This window comes from Amphiprion ocellaris, chromosome 2, assembly GCF_022539595.1.
Source record: "Amphiprion ocellaris isolate individual 3 ecotype Okinawa chromosome 2, ASM2253959v1, whole genome shotgun sequence".
NCBI lineage: Eukaryota > Metazoa > Chordata > Actinopteri > Pomacentridae > Amphiprion > Amphiprion ocellaris.
Genome location: NC_072767.1, coordinates 2724445 through 2736992, shown reverse-complemented (window position 1 = coordinate 2736992; position 12548 = coordinate 2724445). Strand labels below are relative to the sequence as shown.

The 12548-nt window shown below is 38.4% G+C and overlaps 1 protein-coding gene across 3 annotated transcripts in view; it reads left to right on the top strand.

Annotated features, from left to right (window-relative positions):
- The window catches only part of rxrgb (retinoid X receptor, gamma b), a 32706-nt gene that overhangs the window by 15576 nt on the left and 4582 nt on the right, over positions 1-12548 (top strand). For all 3 annotated transcript variants that reach the window (XM_023277553.3, XM_035951642.2, XM_055017896.1), the window contains exons 2-6: positions 804-1039; positions 6057-6201; positions 6514-6693; positions 7638-7798; positions 10421-10550. In XM_023277553.3, coding sequence (XP_023133321.1) covers positions 804-1039; positions 6057-6201; positions 6514-6693; positions 7638-7798; positions 10421-10550 — 852 coding nt within the window. The remainder of the gene's footprint in view (positions 1-803; positions 1040-6056; positions 6202-6513; positions 6694-7637; positions 7799-10420; positions 10551-12548) is intronic.

Sequence of the window (12548 nt, the reverse complement as noted above, 5' to 3'; positions counted from 1 at the left end):
TTTTTCATCAAGTTCTTGTGCCAAATATTGCTCAGAAAAAAAAATGACAAAAAATGCAGCATCTAAAAAATAAAAAGCAATAAGACATAAGTTACATTACTGAAATGAGTGAGCTTAAATGAGGTCAGAATAGAACAGTAAAAAGTATTGCTGGCAATTATGAGGGGATAGTATGTAATATTATACATGATAATGAGAAAACATTTAAAAAATGAAAAATTAAATGAAAATTAAATATTGCACATATTCACAATGCAGTACATGAAAGTGAAATATTGCACACGTCATCAAAAAGTTGCAAATGGAAATAAAATGTTACCCATGATAATGAAATATTGCAAATGAAACTGAAATATCACACCTGAGAAAAGAAAATATGAGACATAGTACATGAAATTAAATGCTACACACTATACACAATACACACAATACATCAGTGTTGTTTTTACAACGTGTAAACCTAAAAATCTTTTTTATTTTGCATAAAATTTGAACATTGACTTGTTTTCATTATTTTGTTTCATATGAGACAGAAAGTTTCCAATTTAGGAGGTAAATCATGAAGCCAGCTAAGAAGATTTGGTGTTAAGTGTGGTTGGACACAGTATCAGAAGTACCTTTAAATATAACGCAGTACAACCCAACACCTACAAAGATCTCACAGATTATCTCTGTCTCACAGTTGTAGTTATATTTACGAGCTCCACAAAGACAGAAAATGTGTTATCGCAGATGCCTTTGACTGTGTAGGCGTAAATTTATGCGGCTCATTTCTTTTCAACACACGCTTCCTTCTTGTCCAGACTCTACAGGGCCGATGAGTACAGCTCACATCCATCCTCCGTCGATGGGCGGCATGGTGGGCCACCCGTCAGTCATCAGCACCTCCAGGCCGCTGCCGTCCTCCATGTCCACGCTGGGCTCGCCGATGAACGGCCTGGCATCGCCCTACCCCGTCATCACGTCGTCTCTGGGCTCCCCGTCGGTGTCGCTGCAGTCGACTCCCAACATGAACTTCGGACCGCTCGGTAGTCCACAGGTGAGGAAACGTGAGGGTGTTCGATTGTCACGAGATAACAAAGGATTGTCTAAAATCTGTCCTCCCACTGTGGCTTAAATTTGATGTTTTATGGCTGGAGACTACACCTTTGGACCGAACATTAATAGGGTTTATGATTAGTTATAATAACATGCTCTAATGTGGCCTGCAGTATCCAGAATGACACGTGTTTTAATTACAGCTACTACTTCGTATGACTGCTGCTTTTGGCGAAGGTCCACACACGTTAAGCTATCATGTTCTTTGGTTTGTCATGTGCCTTTGCTTCTTGGAATCTCCCAACGAGCAGAGCGGAGGTTGAAGGTTGCCCATATCCAATGTGTTTGGCTGGCATACCTTGGCTTTACTCTCGCTCTCCTACCCTTCTACTGACCTTTAAATTTCTCGCCCTAAAGGTCATGCCTGAGCTCTGAATTACTACTGTCATGCAAGGGGACGACTTCAGATGCAGTCAGACTATTAGCCCCGTAATGGATCACTGAAAAGAGGGAGAGCAACCCCATTTGTTCTGGTTTCCTCCTTCTCTTTTCCTGACATTTTCTTTCTATTTTTTCCACAAATCAACGCCCACTTTTACATTACAGCTATTATACTGGAGCCATTTGTGACCCCAACACATCTCCTTTCTTAGTGAGTCTGCATTTTGTCAGATTTCACAAGTAATAAATGGCACACAAGTCTGAAAGGGACAACTAATGCAGCTGCTTTCTGTAAGCGGTTCACTGCATTGCATGAACTACAAACCCTGCAAGGCCGAGCTGCACAAACAGAAAACACGCATGTTCCCATACATGTGGTGCTTCAGAGGCCGGATCGAGGCCAGTGCTGCGGGGCAAATCAGACAATGATACACATTGCTTCAATCATGGTATAGATCCGGGCCTACAGGGACGTTCTGGGTTAATATGATTGTGTGGTGTAACTGTCTTTTCACTGCTCGCCAACAGCAAAGTGGCCGAGCCGCCAGCAGGTCATCGTGTCAAGCAGCATCTCGTATGTTTTACATGGGTGAACTGGAGTTCACAGGCAGCAGCAGTAGCATTGAAATTCAATCCTATAGTCGTACGTCCAACCTACTCAGTATTTTCTGAAAATAAGACTATTTTACAGAGTATTTTACTTGTAAACATATCTGGAACAGCAGCAAGAGAAAATCCAGTTTGAAATGTAGTTATTTTACATGGTTTTATATTATACTAGGTATATTATGCATCACTGGCTTTGAGTTTAACATCGAGGCAGTGGGCTTCAGTTTGTTTCGTTTGTGTATTTTCATGAAGATTTAATTAGTCTAAGATTTTCTAAATCATTAATTATCAGCCGACAAACCAATGAAATGATTGATTGATTCTTTCAGCTGTATTTGCGTTTACATCACTGATTTTGGCTTTTTTTTTATTATTCTCAATGTTAAGTAGTTGCCAAATGACAGCTATTTTTTAGTTGTAGATCCAACTTAATCATTATTTTCATTTTTATTATATGCATATTCATAATTGAAGGTTATGACTTACAGTGATTATTAGAGTATTTTGTTTTTTCAACTCATATTACGACTCTTTTACAGACGCCTTGAATCGTAAAACAAATCTGGAACAGCAGCAAGATAAAACATTCAAAAGTCATATTAAAAATGTAGTTATTTTACATGGTTTTATATTATATTAGGTACATTATGCATCACTGGCTTTGAGTTTAACATGGAGAAAGTGGGCTTCAATTAGTTTTGTTTGTGTATTTTCATGAAGATTTAATTAGTCCAAGATTTTCTAAATCACTAATCATCAGCCCAAAAACCCATGAAATGACAAAACAAATCTGGAACAGCAGCAAGAGAAAACAAATGAAATATTTAGTTATTTTACATGGTTTTATATTATATTAGGCATATTATACATCACTGACTTTGTGTTTTACATAGAGGCAGTGGGCTTCAGTTTCTCATTTTTGTGTATTTTCCTGAGGAACTAATTAGTCAATAATTTTCTCAACTAAATTATTAATCGTCAGTTCAACAAACTCATTAAATGACTGACTCTTTCAGCTGTATTTGCTTTTACATCACTGATTGTGCATTTTTTTAAAATTTCTGAACAATAAATTAAATAGTTCCTGAATGAAAACTATTTTGTAGTTGTACGTCCAACCTAATCATTATTTTCTGATTATAGTCCAGAAACGACACGTATATTTATAACTGCAGATGGTGACTGATTTTGAAAAATGAAATATTTTGTTTATTTAACTTATAATATGGCTATTTTACAGAGGCCTTTAGTTGTGAACAGACCGTGTCAAGCAAAAATACTTCAAAAATTTAATTAATTAGTTATTCTATGGTTATATATATATATTATGTATATTATTAACCCTTGAAATAGATTCATGCCTATTTTATCACATCACTGACTGAGTTTTGCATAGAGGCTGCAGGTTGTTTGCATTGAGTGCTAATATTTCCTAAAGAATTAATTAGACAATAATTTTCTAAACTGAATCATTAATCATTGGCTCAACAAGCCCATTAAATGACTATTTTACAGAGGCCTTTGGTTGTTATCAAATCTGGAACTGCAGCAAGAGAAAACGATTTAAAAAAAAGATATATTTATTGTTTACCCTTCCAGTTGATTAAGTGCTGTTTTTATGCATCAGTGGCTTTCAGTTTTGCATTGAGACTTTGAATTATTTGCATTTAGTGCAATTATTTTCTAAAGAATTAATTAGTCCTTGATTTTTTAAACCTAAATCCTTCCAAATTAGCCCAACAAACCCATTAAATGACTGATTCTTTCAGCTATACTTGTATTTACGTTCCTCATGTTGCCTTTTTTGTTAGTTTTCTTAATATTAAATTGCCTCAAAGTGAAAACGATATTTAATTCTTTACCTTTTAAAAGTTTGTAGAGTGCAGATTTTACTAAACGACAAAGATGCATGTCTGACCCATTAAAGGTCCAAGTAAATCTTGCATGTATGATGTCGTATGTTCTTCATAGCATGTGTTGAATAAAGAATGTATGATGCATCAATAATCCATACACAGTGCTTGTAGCTCTTTTTACAACCGCAGTGGGTTATTTGTCCGAAGCAGCGTTTTGTCTGAACAACTGTTTGCATCGAAAGACTTATTTTTTTTTCAGTCTGCGTGAAAGTAATTATTTGTGAAGTCGTTACTGTACGCTGAGGGGGAATCGTTGCTCGCCACTGACTCACCGCTGACTGCATGAATGCTCATTTAAGTATCTGTGACTGCAGGGCATCCGGCATGGTGGCAGCACAGAAGACCAGCAGAGAAAAGTAAAAGACGTCACAGAGTAAAACCTTTCCTCAGCTGTAAGGTCACAGCCGCAGAGTCCCGAGTTCAGTCTGCCATTAGAGGAGTGCACATTGTAAATAAGTGATAGGGAGAGCCTGAGGTGACTGTGGGAAGGATGTCCTATATGTCACGCTGCATCAAATATATAGGACACCAGGGCATATGTAGGTCAGTGTTTCTAGTGGGGGGTGCAGATGTTTGCACATAAACAACTACACAAACAAGCAAACCAAAAAAATGCTACTCAAATGTGCGTCTCGTGAGGCTCAAAGGGCGAAATGATGATAAGATAAAGAGGCATTTGGTAAAGGAAATCCGACTTGTTGCTTGATCTTTCAGGCCTGTTCTCAGAGGCTTTCATTCATTAGTAGATGGGAATCTCAGTTTTCCTCACTGGGGCTCCTTGAGGTCAACTATGAGACCCATATTGTAGGATGTCATCAGTCATATTAATTTAAAGTGTGCATTTTATGTGAAATCACCTGGGATGCCATCATAAGTATCTGAAAATGCTTAAAAGATAAGGATTTGGGCTTTTATTTTTCATTAATTAGAAGTCTCAGTGTGTCAAATTTCCTCCACAAACATGAGAATCACGAGTTCTCTGTCATTTTTTACACAAAAAGATAAAAAAAAAACCTCTCCTCCACCTAGGCAACATTCTGCCATTTAGTGACAGGTCTGGGATGTTTATCCTACCTTAGACAAAGATACAACATGAACCTCAAGCAAGTTTCTGATTGTTTTTTGCTCTTGTCACAATTTAAATCGCTATTTTTTCCCTGCAGTATAAAGTCCTGCACCTCTATGGAAGTAGAGGGCTCTCAGAAATGTGTACTTAGCAGGACAACAAAGTTACAGTGCCATAAATCATGAGACAAAAACAAGGACTTGGGTATATAGTTTGCATTATTTGGAAGTCTCAGTGTGTCAGATTTCCTCCATAATCACAAGAACCGCGAGTTGTCTGTCTTTTTTCAAACAAAAAGACAAAGGACTCTCATTTCAGGTAATAATAATCCACATATGCAACATTCTGCCATTTCCTGACAAGTCTGGGATGTTACCCTAATGTACACAAAATAAGACAACTCTATGAACCTCAAGCAAGCAAGTTTCTGGTTGCTTTTTCCTCCTATCATAATTTAAATCACTAATTTTTCCTTGCACTATAAAGTCCTGCACCTCGATGGGAGCAGAGAGCACTCAGAAATGTTTACTCAGCAGGACAATGAAGTTACAATGCCATAAATCCTAATAAAAAAGGGGGAAAAAAAGAAGTTGACTTTGATGAGATTCTACACGACCGCCCTCTGCTGTTGGGTTTCCAAACTGCTCTTTCTGCACACGTGATTCCTCGTCTTCGCCTCTCCCTGTCAACAAACATTAAAAACCTGAATTACAAGCCTCAGAGGCCTCAGCCCCTCCCACTGACCGAGCATGTGATCACACCCTGAGACATTTTCACAATAATGTGTGGGTGGGGAGAGCGAGAGGAAAAAAATGAAACAAGCGGAAGACAAAATGAGACAAAAGAGGAAGGGAGAGAGTGTCATGAGACTGTGAGAAAACTTCCCTCTCACTTCCACTCTGCTGCCTCCTGCTCTGCTCAGCTCTGGTCACCTCAGCTTCATCTCTTTGTCTCCGTTGTTTGGTGTGTCTTCCTGTCATCCCCAGATGAACTCTATGAACAGTGTGAGCAGCTCGGAGGACATCAAGCCTCCGCCGGGCCTGCAGAGCATGGGAAACATCAACTACCAGTGTACGAGCCCGGGGGGGATGTCAAAGCACATCTGCGCCATTTGTGGAGACCGTTCCTCAGGTAATGTTAGAGGATGGAGGTGGACGGATTTACCTCCCACTCACTGCAAACATCGACACCTGCTTGAGGACAGATAACACACAAAGACTGTCAGCTTTCAAGGTGACTTGTCAAACACTTGTGTCAAGTTTACTGCCGCTTTTAAGCTCTTTGTTGTTCTGTTGTCAGTGCATTTACAAGTTGCTTTTTTAATGTGAAGCTGTACAAAACAAACCCTAAAGTTGTATCTATAAACCCACAGTCCAAAGTTGCATCCATCAGCCGGAAACCATCTGCTTCAAAGCCGTGCTGATGTTGTGTTGTTGTGTGCAGGAAAGCACTACGGTGTGTACAGCTGTGAAGGATGCAAAGGCTTCTTCAAGAGAACCGTCCGTAAAGACCTCACCTACACGTGTCGAGACAGCAAGGAGTGCCTGATCGACAAGCGCCAGAGAAACCGCTGCCAATACTGTCGCTACCAGAAGTGCCTGGCGATGGGCATGAAGAGAGAAGGTTGCACACGACTGGGAACGCAAGAGATTCCTGCTTAGTCATTCAAATACATAATGAACAGATGATATCTTTAGGTTTACATGTTTTTGCTGTCACTATCTTGGATTCTCAGAAGTTGTGATTCAGATATTTGACATTTTTTTGGAAATTTGTGACATTTTATATTCCAGTGAAACGATTAACTACACTTTCGCTTCTAGTAATTAACCTTAAAGTGCATCTTGAGACTGTCCTAATCATTATTTTCTGATCATATACTGAACATTATACATATAACAACTGAAGACTTTGAAGATGTGTTTTTTTGTTTTGTTTTTTAATTATAATGTGACTATTTTCAGAGGCATTTAGTTGTAAACAAGCAGCAGCAAGCGAAAAAACTTTAAAAAATCAAACACAGTATTTCATTATTTTATATCATTATATATTTAATTATGTTAATTATGTGTATTATCAGTCCTTCAAATTGATTAATGACTGTTTCAACATGTCATGGTTTCGTTTTGGTGTCATTATCTTGGATTCTCAGAAGTTATGATTCAGATACTTGCCTCTTTTTTTAAAAAAATTGTGACAATTCATGTTCCAGTGAAATGATTAACTACACATCAGCTTCTAGTAATTAATCTGAAAGTGCATCTTTATTATTATTAACCATTCAAATAGATTTACTGTTTTAACACGTCATAGTTTTGCAGTTTTTGCTATCATTATCTTGGATCTAGGAGATTGTGGTGCTGGTTTGTGTCACATTTCATATTCCATTTAACTGACTATTCATTTGGTTCACATAATTAATCTCACTGTGTGTTTACAGTCAGAAGTGAGACTTTTAATGCTGTCTGCCGAGTTTGAACTCTCCTGACATCATGCATTTGATGGTGGAAGATGCTGATCTTGGTTTATTTGACCTTAAAAGTCTGTTTTTGTGTGTGTTTGTGCAGCGGTGCAGGAGGAGAGGCAGCGGGGGAAGGAGCGAGGGGAGAACGAGGTGGAGTCTACCAGCAGTTTTAACGAGGACATGCCCGTCGACAAGATCCTGGATGCTGAGTTGGCTGTGGAGCCCAAAACAGAGACGTACAGCGACGGCAGCCCTGGAAACTCGGTAAGAACCACAGGCACTGAGCTTGGTGTGACCAACAACCATTTATCACTGGTTTTATCTTGAGGTTGAGGTGTTACCAAACAGACAGGGAGCCACTGCTCTCTAAAAATGCGCTGCTTTATGGTAATCATCTGGTAATCTGGTCAGAAAGTGCAGCCAAGCTAAGCAAAAACTGTTATTTCTGATTGTGTAGCTGAATTTATTGAGAAAACAATCTGATGTTATTCTAATTAGGAAGCTAATTAAAGATAACACGTGCTGAGCAGTTTATTATGGGGCTGAATCCAGCCTGTGATGTTGCTCCATGATTCTGAAAATCTCACTGTTGTCATATTCTGCAGAAAGTTGCTCTGTAGTCGGATTCAGTTGTTTACTAGTCAGTGACATTTTGACTTAACCCTGCACTGTTGCAAAAATACGTTTTATTTTTTTTTAATTATTATCTTCTATTATTCATATATTAAAAAAATTAAAAATAAACTATATTTATATTTTAAAATATATATTTAATATACATTTTACTAAATATATATATATATATATAGAGAGAGAGAGAGAGAGAATTTGTTTTATTTTATTCACAGATTTTTTGCTATTTTTGTCTATATATTTATATATTATATTTTATGTATTTTTATATATATTTTGCTAAAAAAATATATATTTATGCACATTTAATTTTTTTGTTTTATTTTCTTTATTTTTTGCTCATATTCGGGTTTTTTTTGTTTGTTTTTTTGCTTTGGTTCATTTATTCTTTTTTTTTCTCATTTTTTTGTGTATTTGGGTCTTTCAGGGTTAAGAAGTATATTAAGCCTCTGAACTACAGAGGGAGTTTTTTTTCTTGCTCCTGTCACATTTTCATTAACTCTCTGGGCTCATGCTTTACTGCAGTATAAAGCTCTGCACCTCTATAGAAAAAGCACAACCATGGCTAGAAGTACAGAGAGCTCTAATATGTTTTATATTCATATGAATATGGTGCAGTTATAATGCCATAAATCGTTAAAAAAAAAAAACAAAAAACACAAAAGTAAATTTTTTTGATTATTTAACTTAAATCAATATCTGCACAATTTTCCAAGTGCAAGTTTTGTATGTAGAATTGGAAACATGACAAACTGAAAATCTAATGTGATGATAGTTTTCTTCAGTAATATGATTTTTAAATAACTAATAATAGCAGAAAGTGATTCTGAGCGTCAGACAAGCTAAATTCAGGCAACGCTGATGAAGAATTTAATACAAATAAGTTACACGTAAGCTGAAATGAGACATTTTACGATAAATACATTGTTATGAAATGATTATTCATCTTTCACAGTCTCCATAAACCGATTTGTTTTTCACACTGCTCTGCCCAACATGATGTTTCACCATGCTGAATGTATCTTCCCACAACTTACTCCTCTGTACACTGTTTATGATTCATGCTGCATTATTTTATTCATCAAGTATGCCTTATGCTACTGTCAGTCTCTCTTGTCGCAAACACAAACTGCAGTTCTAATGAAAAATCTCAGGATTTGTGTGACTGTTGGCTATAGTTGAGTCAGTTGTGGCTTTTTCTTAGTTGCGCTGATGAGTGCAGAATTTTTTTGCATTTCCAGGATCTGGTGCAAACAGTTTATTTTTAGCAGTATTTTTCACTGCGACATGTAGGATAAAGTGATTTTGATGAAATTTCACTGTAAGGTTAGATTTGGCTATTTTTCCATGTGGCATATGGTGTGTTCAATGACCGTCGGAAAGCTGAAAATCTAGTGATTGTTTCTGGGGTTTTGTCAGTTTCTAGCGCTGATAAATGGTGTAATTTTGGTGATTTTTTTAACAGAAACCATACAGTCAGGTCCACTTGAGCATGTATTTCACTTGCTGAAGACAAAACTGAAGGGAAAATGCCCCAAGAACAAGCAGGAAGTGAAGACAGCAGCAGTAGAGGCCTGGTAGAGCATCACCAGGAATGAAACCCAGCGTCTGGTGATGTCTACGGGTTCCAGACTTCAGGCTGTCATTGAATACAACCAAATATTAAAAGTGACAATTTGATCCATAGTTCTGTTAGTTTGTCCAGTTGCTTTTGATCCCTTAAAAAGGTGGAGGGCACACATAAAATGTGTTGTAATTCCTGCACCTTCACCTGATTTGGATGCAAATACCCTCAAATTAAAGCTGAAAGTCTGAATATTTATGGATTCAGAGGGTGAAATCTAAAATGGGAGTTAATACAACAAGTAGTCACTGAGTTGCCAGTTTAGTGGGTTTAAGCTCAAGTAATCAGCACAGCAGCTTCATCATAAATTGTAGCACGCAAAGTTCATCATGTTCAACTGTTGGAAAACTGGTGCGTTATCTCATTTGTCATTTTATGAAGCTGAAAATGACTGCATTGTACTGTAAGATATCTGCCATCTTTTTATCTCTGTTCCTGTGTACGTGAAATTCAAGAGTGTCTTTAAACTTTCACAACTCATGAGAGGAAACTGTTGGTTTGCAGATCAACTAAATATAGCTGCAGCTGCATCTGCTGCCAAACAGAAACAGTTTAAGTGTCACTGAGGCTTCTTACCAGCAGTTATTGACTCTATTGTTGTGGCATCTTTCCTCCTTGTTCTCCTCCAGACCAATGATCCCGTCACTAATATCTGCCAAGCAGCAGACAAGCAGCTCTTTACTTTAGTGGAGTGGGCCAAGAGGATCCCGCACTTCTCCGAACTCCCCCTCGACGACCAGGTCATCTTACTACGAGCAGGTAAGTTTAATGTATGTGCATGATTAAAAACAGACACTCATACAGAACACTTCAGAGTAAGCAGCCCTTTCTGTGACCTCCTGTCCTCGTGTTTGTGTGGAGTAGCTGTTCATCCCCAGACAGGCCATCTATTTAAGTCTGTTACATTTGCTCACACATTTTTACCATCTAGTTTAATAGAGCAGTGAAACCAAATATAACTGGACTATTTGCCCAGTCCCAATAGTACGGTTTGCACAGCGCTGACCTCTGCTGGGGAGAGATTTTACAGACATGCCTGTAGAAAAGTCAAGAAGTCACACAACAGACCTATTAAGAGTCTCTGTAACTAACACGATCAGCTGTGGAGTACGTCAAATCCTATAAATATACCAGGCTTCTGGCTGAGTTCGTCTCTGTCTTTCAACGTACACATTAACAACCTTCAGACCAAACTCAAAGCCGGACTAGCTTTCTCCTTCCATAAAAAAAGCCTCCTTCATGCATGCTGCCAGTCGTCATGACGACAATATTCCCGATTCTGGATGATGACAACATAATTTACAAAATGGCCCCAAGTTCCGTGCTCAAAAAATTGGACACTCTTTATCACTCAGCCGTGAATGCATCCTTCCACACTCCACCACTGCGATCTCTATGAATTAGTGAGGTTGCTCTCACTTCATACCCAGAGGCTTCACCACTGGTTTCATTTTGTTTATAAGTCAATTCCTTAACTGTCTTCTCTTCTTCACCTCACCCATGATTCATGTCACACTAGGTCTAGTGAATACATCGAGCTCATCATCCCCAATACTTCTACTATTTTTGGTTGTAGCTACTTCCGATTGACTGGAACTCCTTACAAAACACCCTCAAACTTGCAACTTTGACTCCACTCACCGCCTTCAAGGTTAAACTCCAACAGACTGTAGTTGACTGTTGCTCCTGCTGATCACTTCGGCCCTTTCTTACACCCATACATATATACGCTGCCCAGCCAAAAAAAAGTTGCACTCAAACATTTTGTTGGACTGCATTTAGATTTAAGTATGGCACTCTTTCTCTGTGTCGATAAGCTTCTGCAATGTCACAGCATTTACTTCTGTCCAGAGATGCATTAATTTTCTACCAAGACTTTATATTGATGATCAGAGAATCAGACCACTGAGCAAAGTCTTCTCCAGCACGTCCCAGAGATTCTCAATAGGGCTGAGGTCTGGACTCTGTGGAGGACAATCCATGTGTGAAAATGTCTCAATGTCCCTGATCCACTCATTCACAATGTGAGCCGTCATCTTGGAACATGCCATCAGGGAAGAAAACCTCCATTGATGGAAAGACCTGGTCCTTCAGTATCTTCAGGTAGTCAGCTGACCTCATTCTTTGGGAACATAACGTTGCTGAACCTGACCAACCCCAGATCATAACCCTAAACCCCACTAGCCATGATGAGGGCATCACTTCATCTGCCTCTCTTCTTACCCTGATGCCCCCATCACTCTGGAACAGGGTAAATCTGGACTCATCAGACCACATGACCGACCAGCTTTGTTCCTTGAAGATGATGGTTCTCCACTATCCTTCAGGTTTTAATAATCCGTTGGACGGTTCTTAACCTGATTTTAGTAGTTTCATCTCCTTAGTTGTTTTCTTTGCTTGATGCAGGACAATAATTTGACTCTTCTGAGACAGATTAACATCCTTTCCACAACCACAGGATGTGTCTTCTGACATGGTTGTTTAAGAAATGAGAAGCTCCTCATTGCATCAGCTGGGGTTAAAGAAGTTGTTGCAGCTGAAACGTATTCATCACTGCAGTAATTATCCAATAGAAGGCTCTTACCTATTTGCTTAGTTAAATCCAGGTGGCGATTTTTTTGTGTTTTGGCCAGGCAGTGTGTATACGCACACACTTCCCTACACCTCATGCACATTTTTTTTCACTCACATGTATATGCTTCCATGCTTCTTACTTGTTGACCTGTTAGCTTTTGTTCTATGTTATGTTTATGTCTG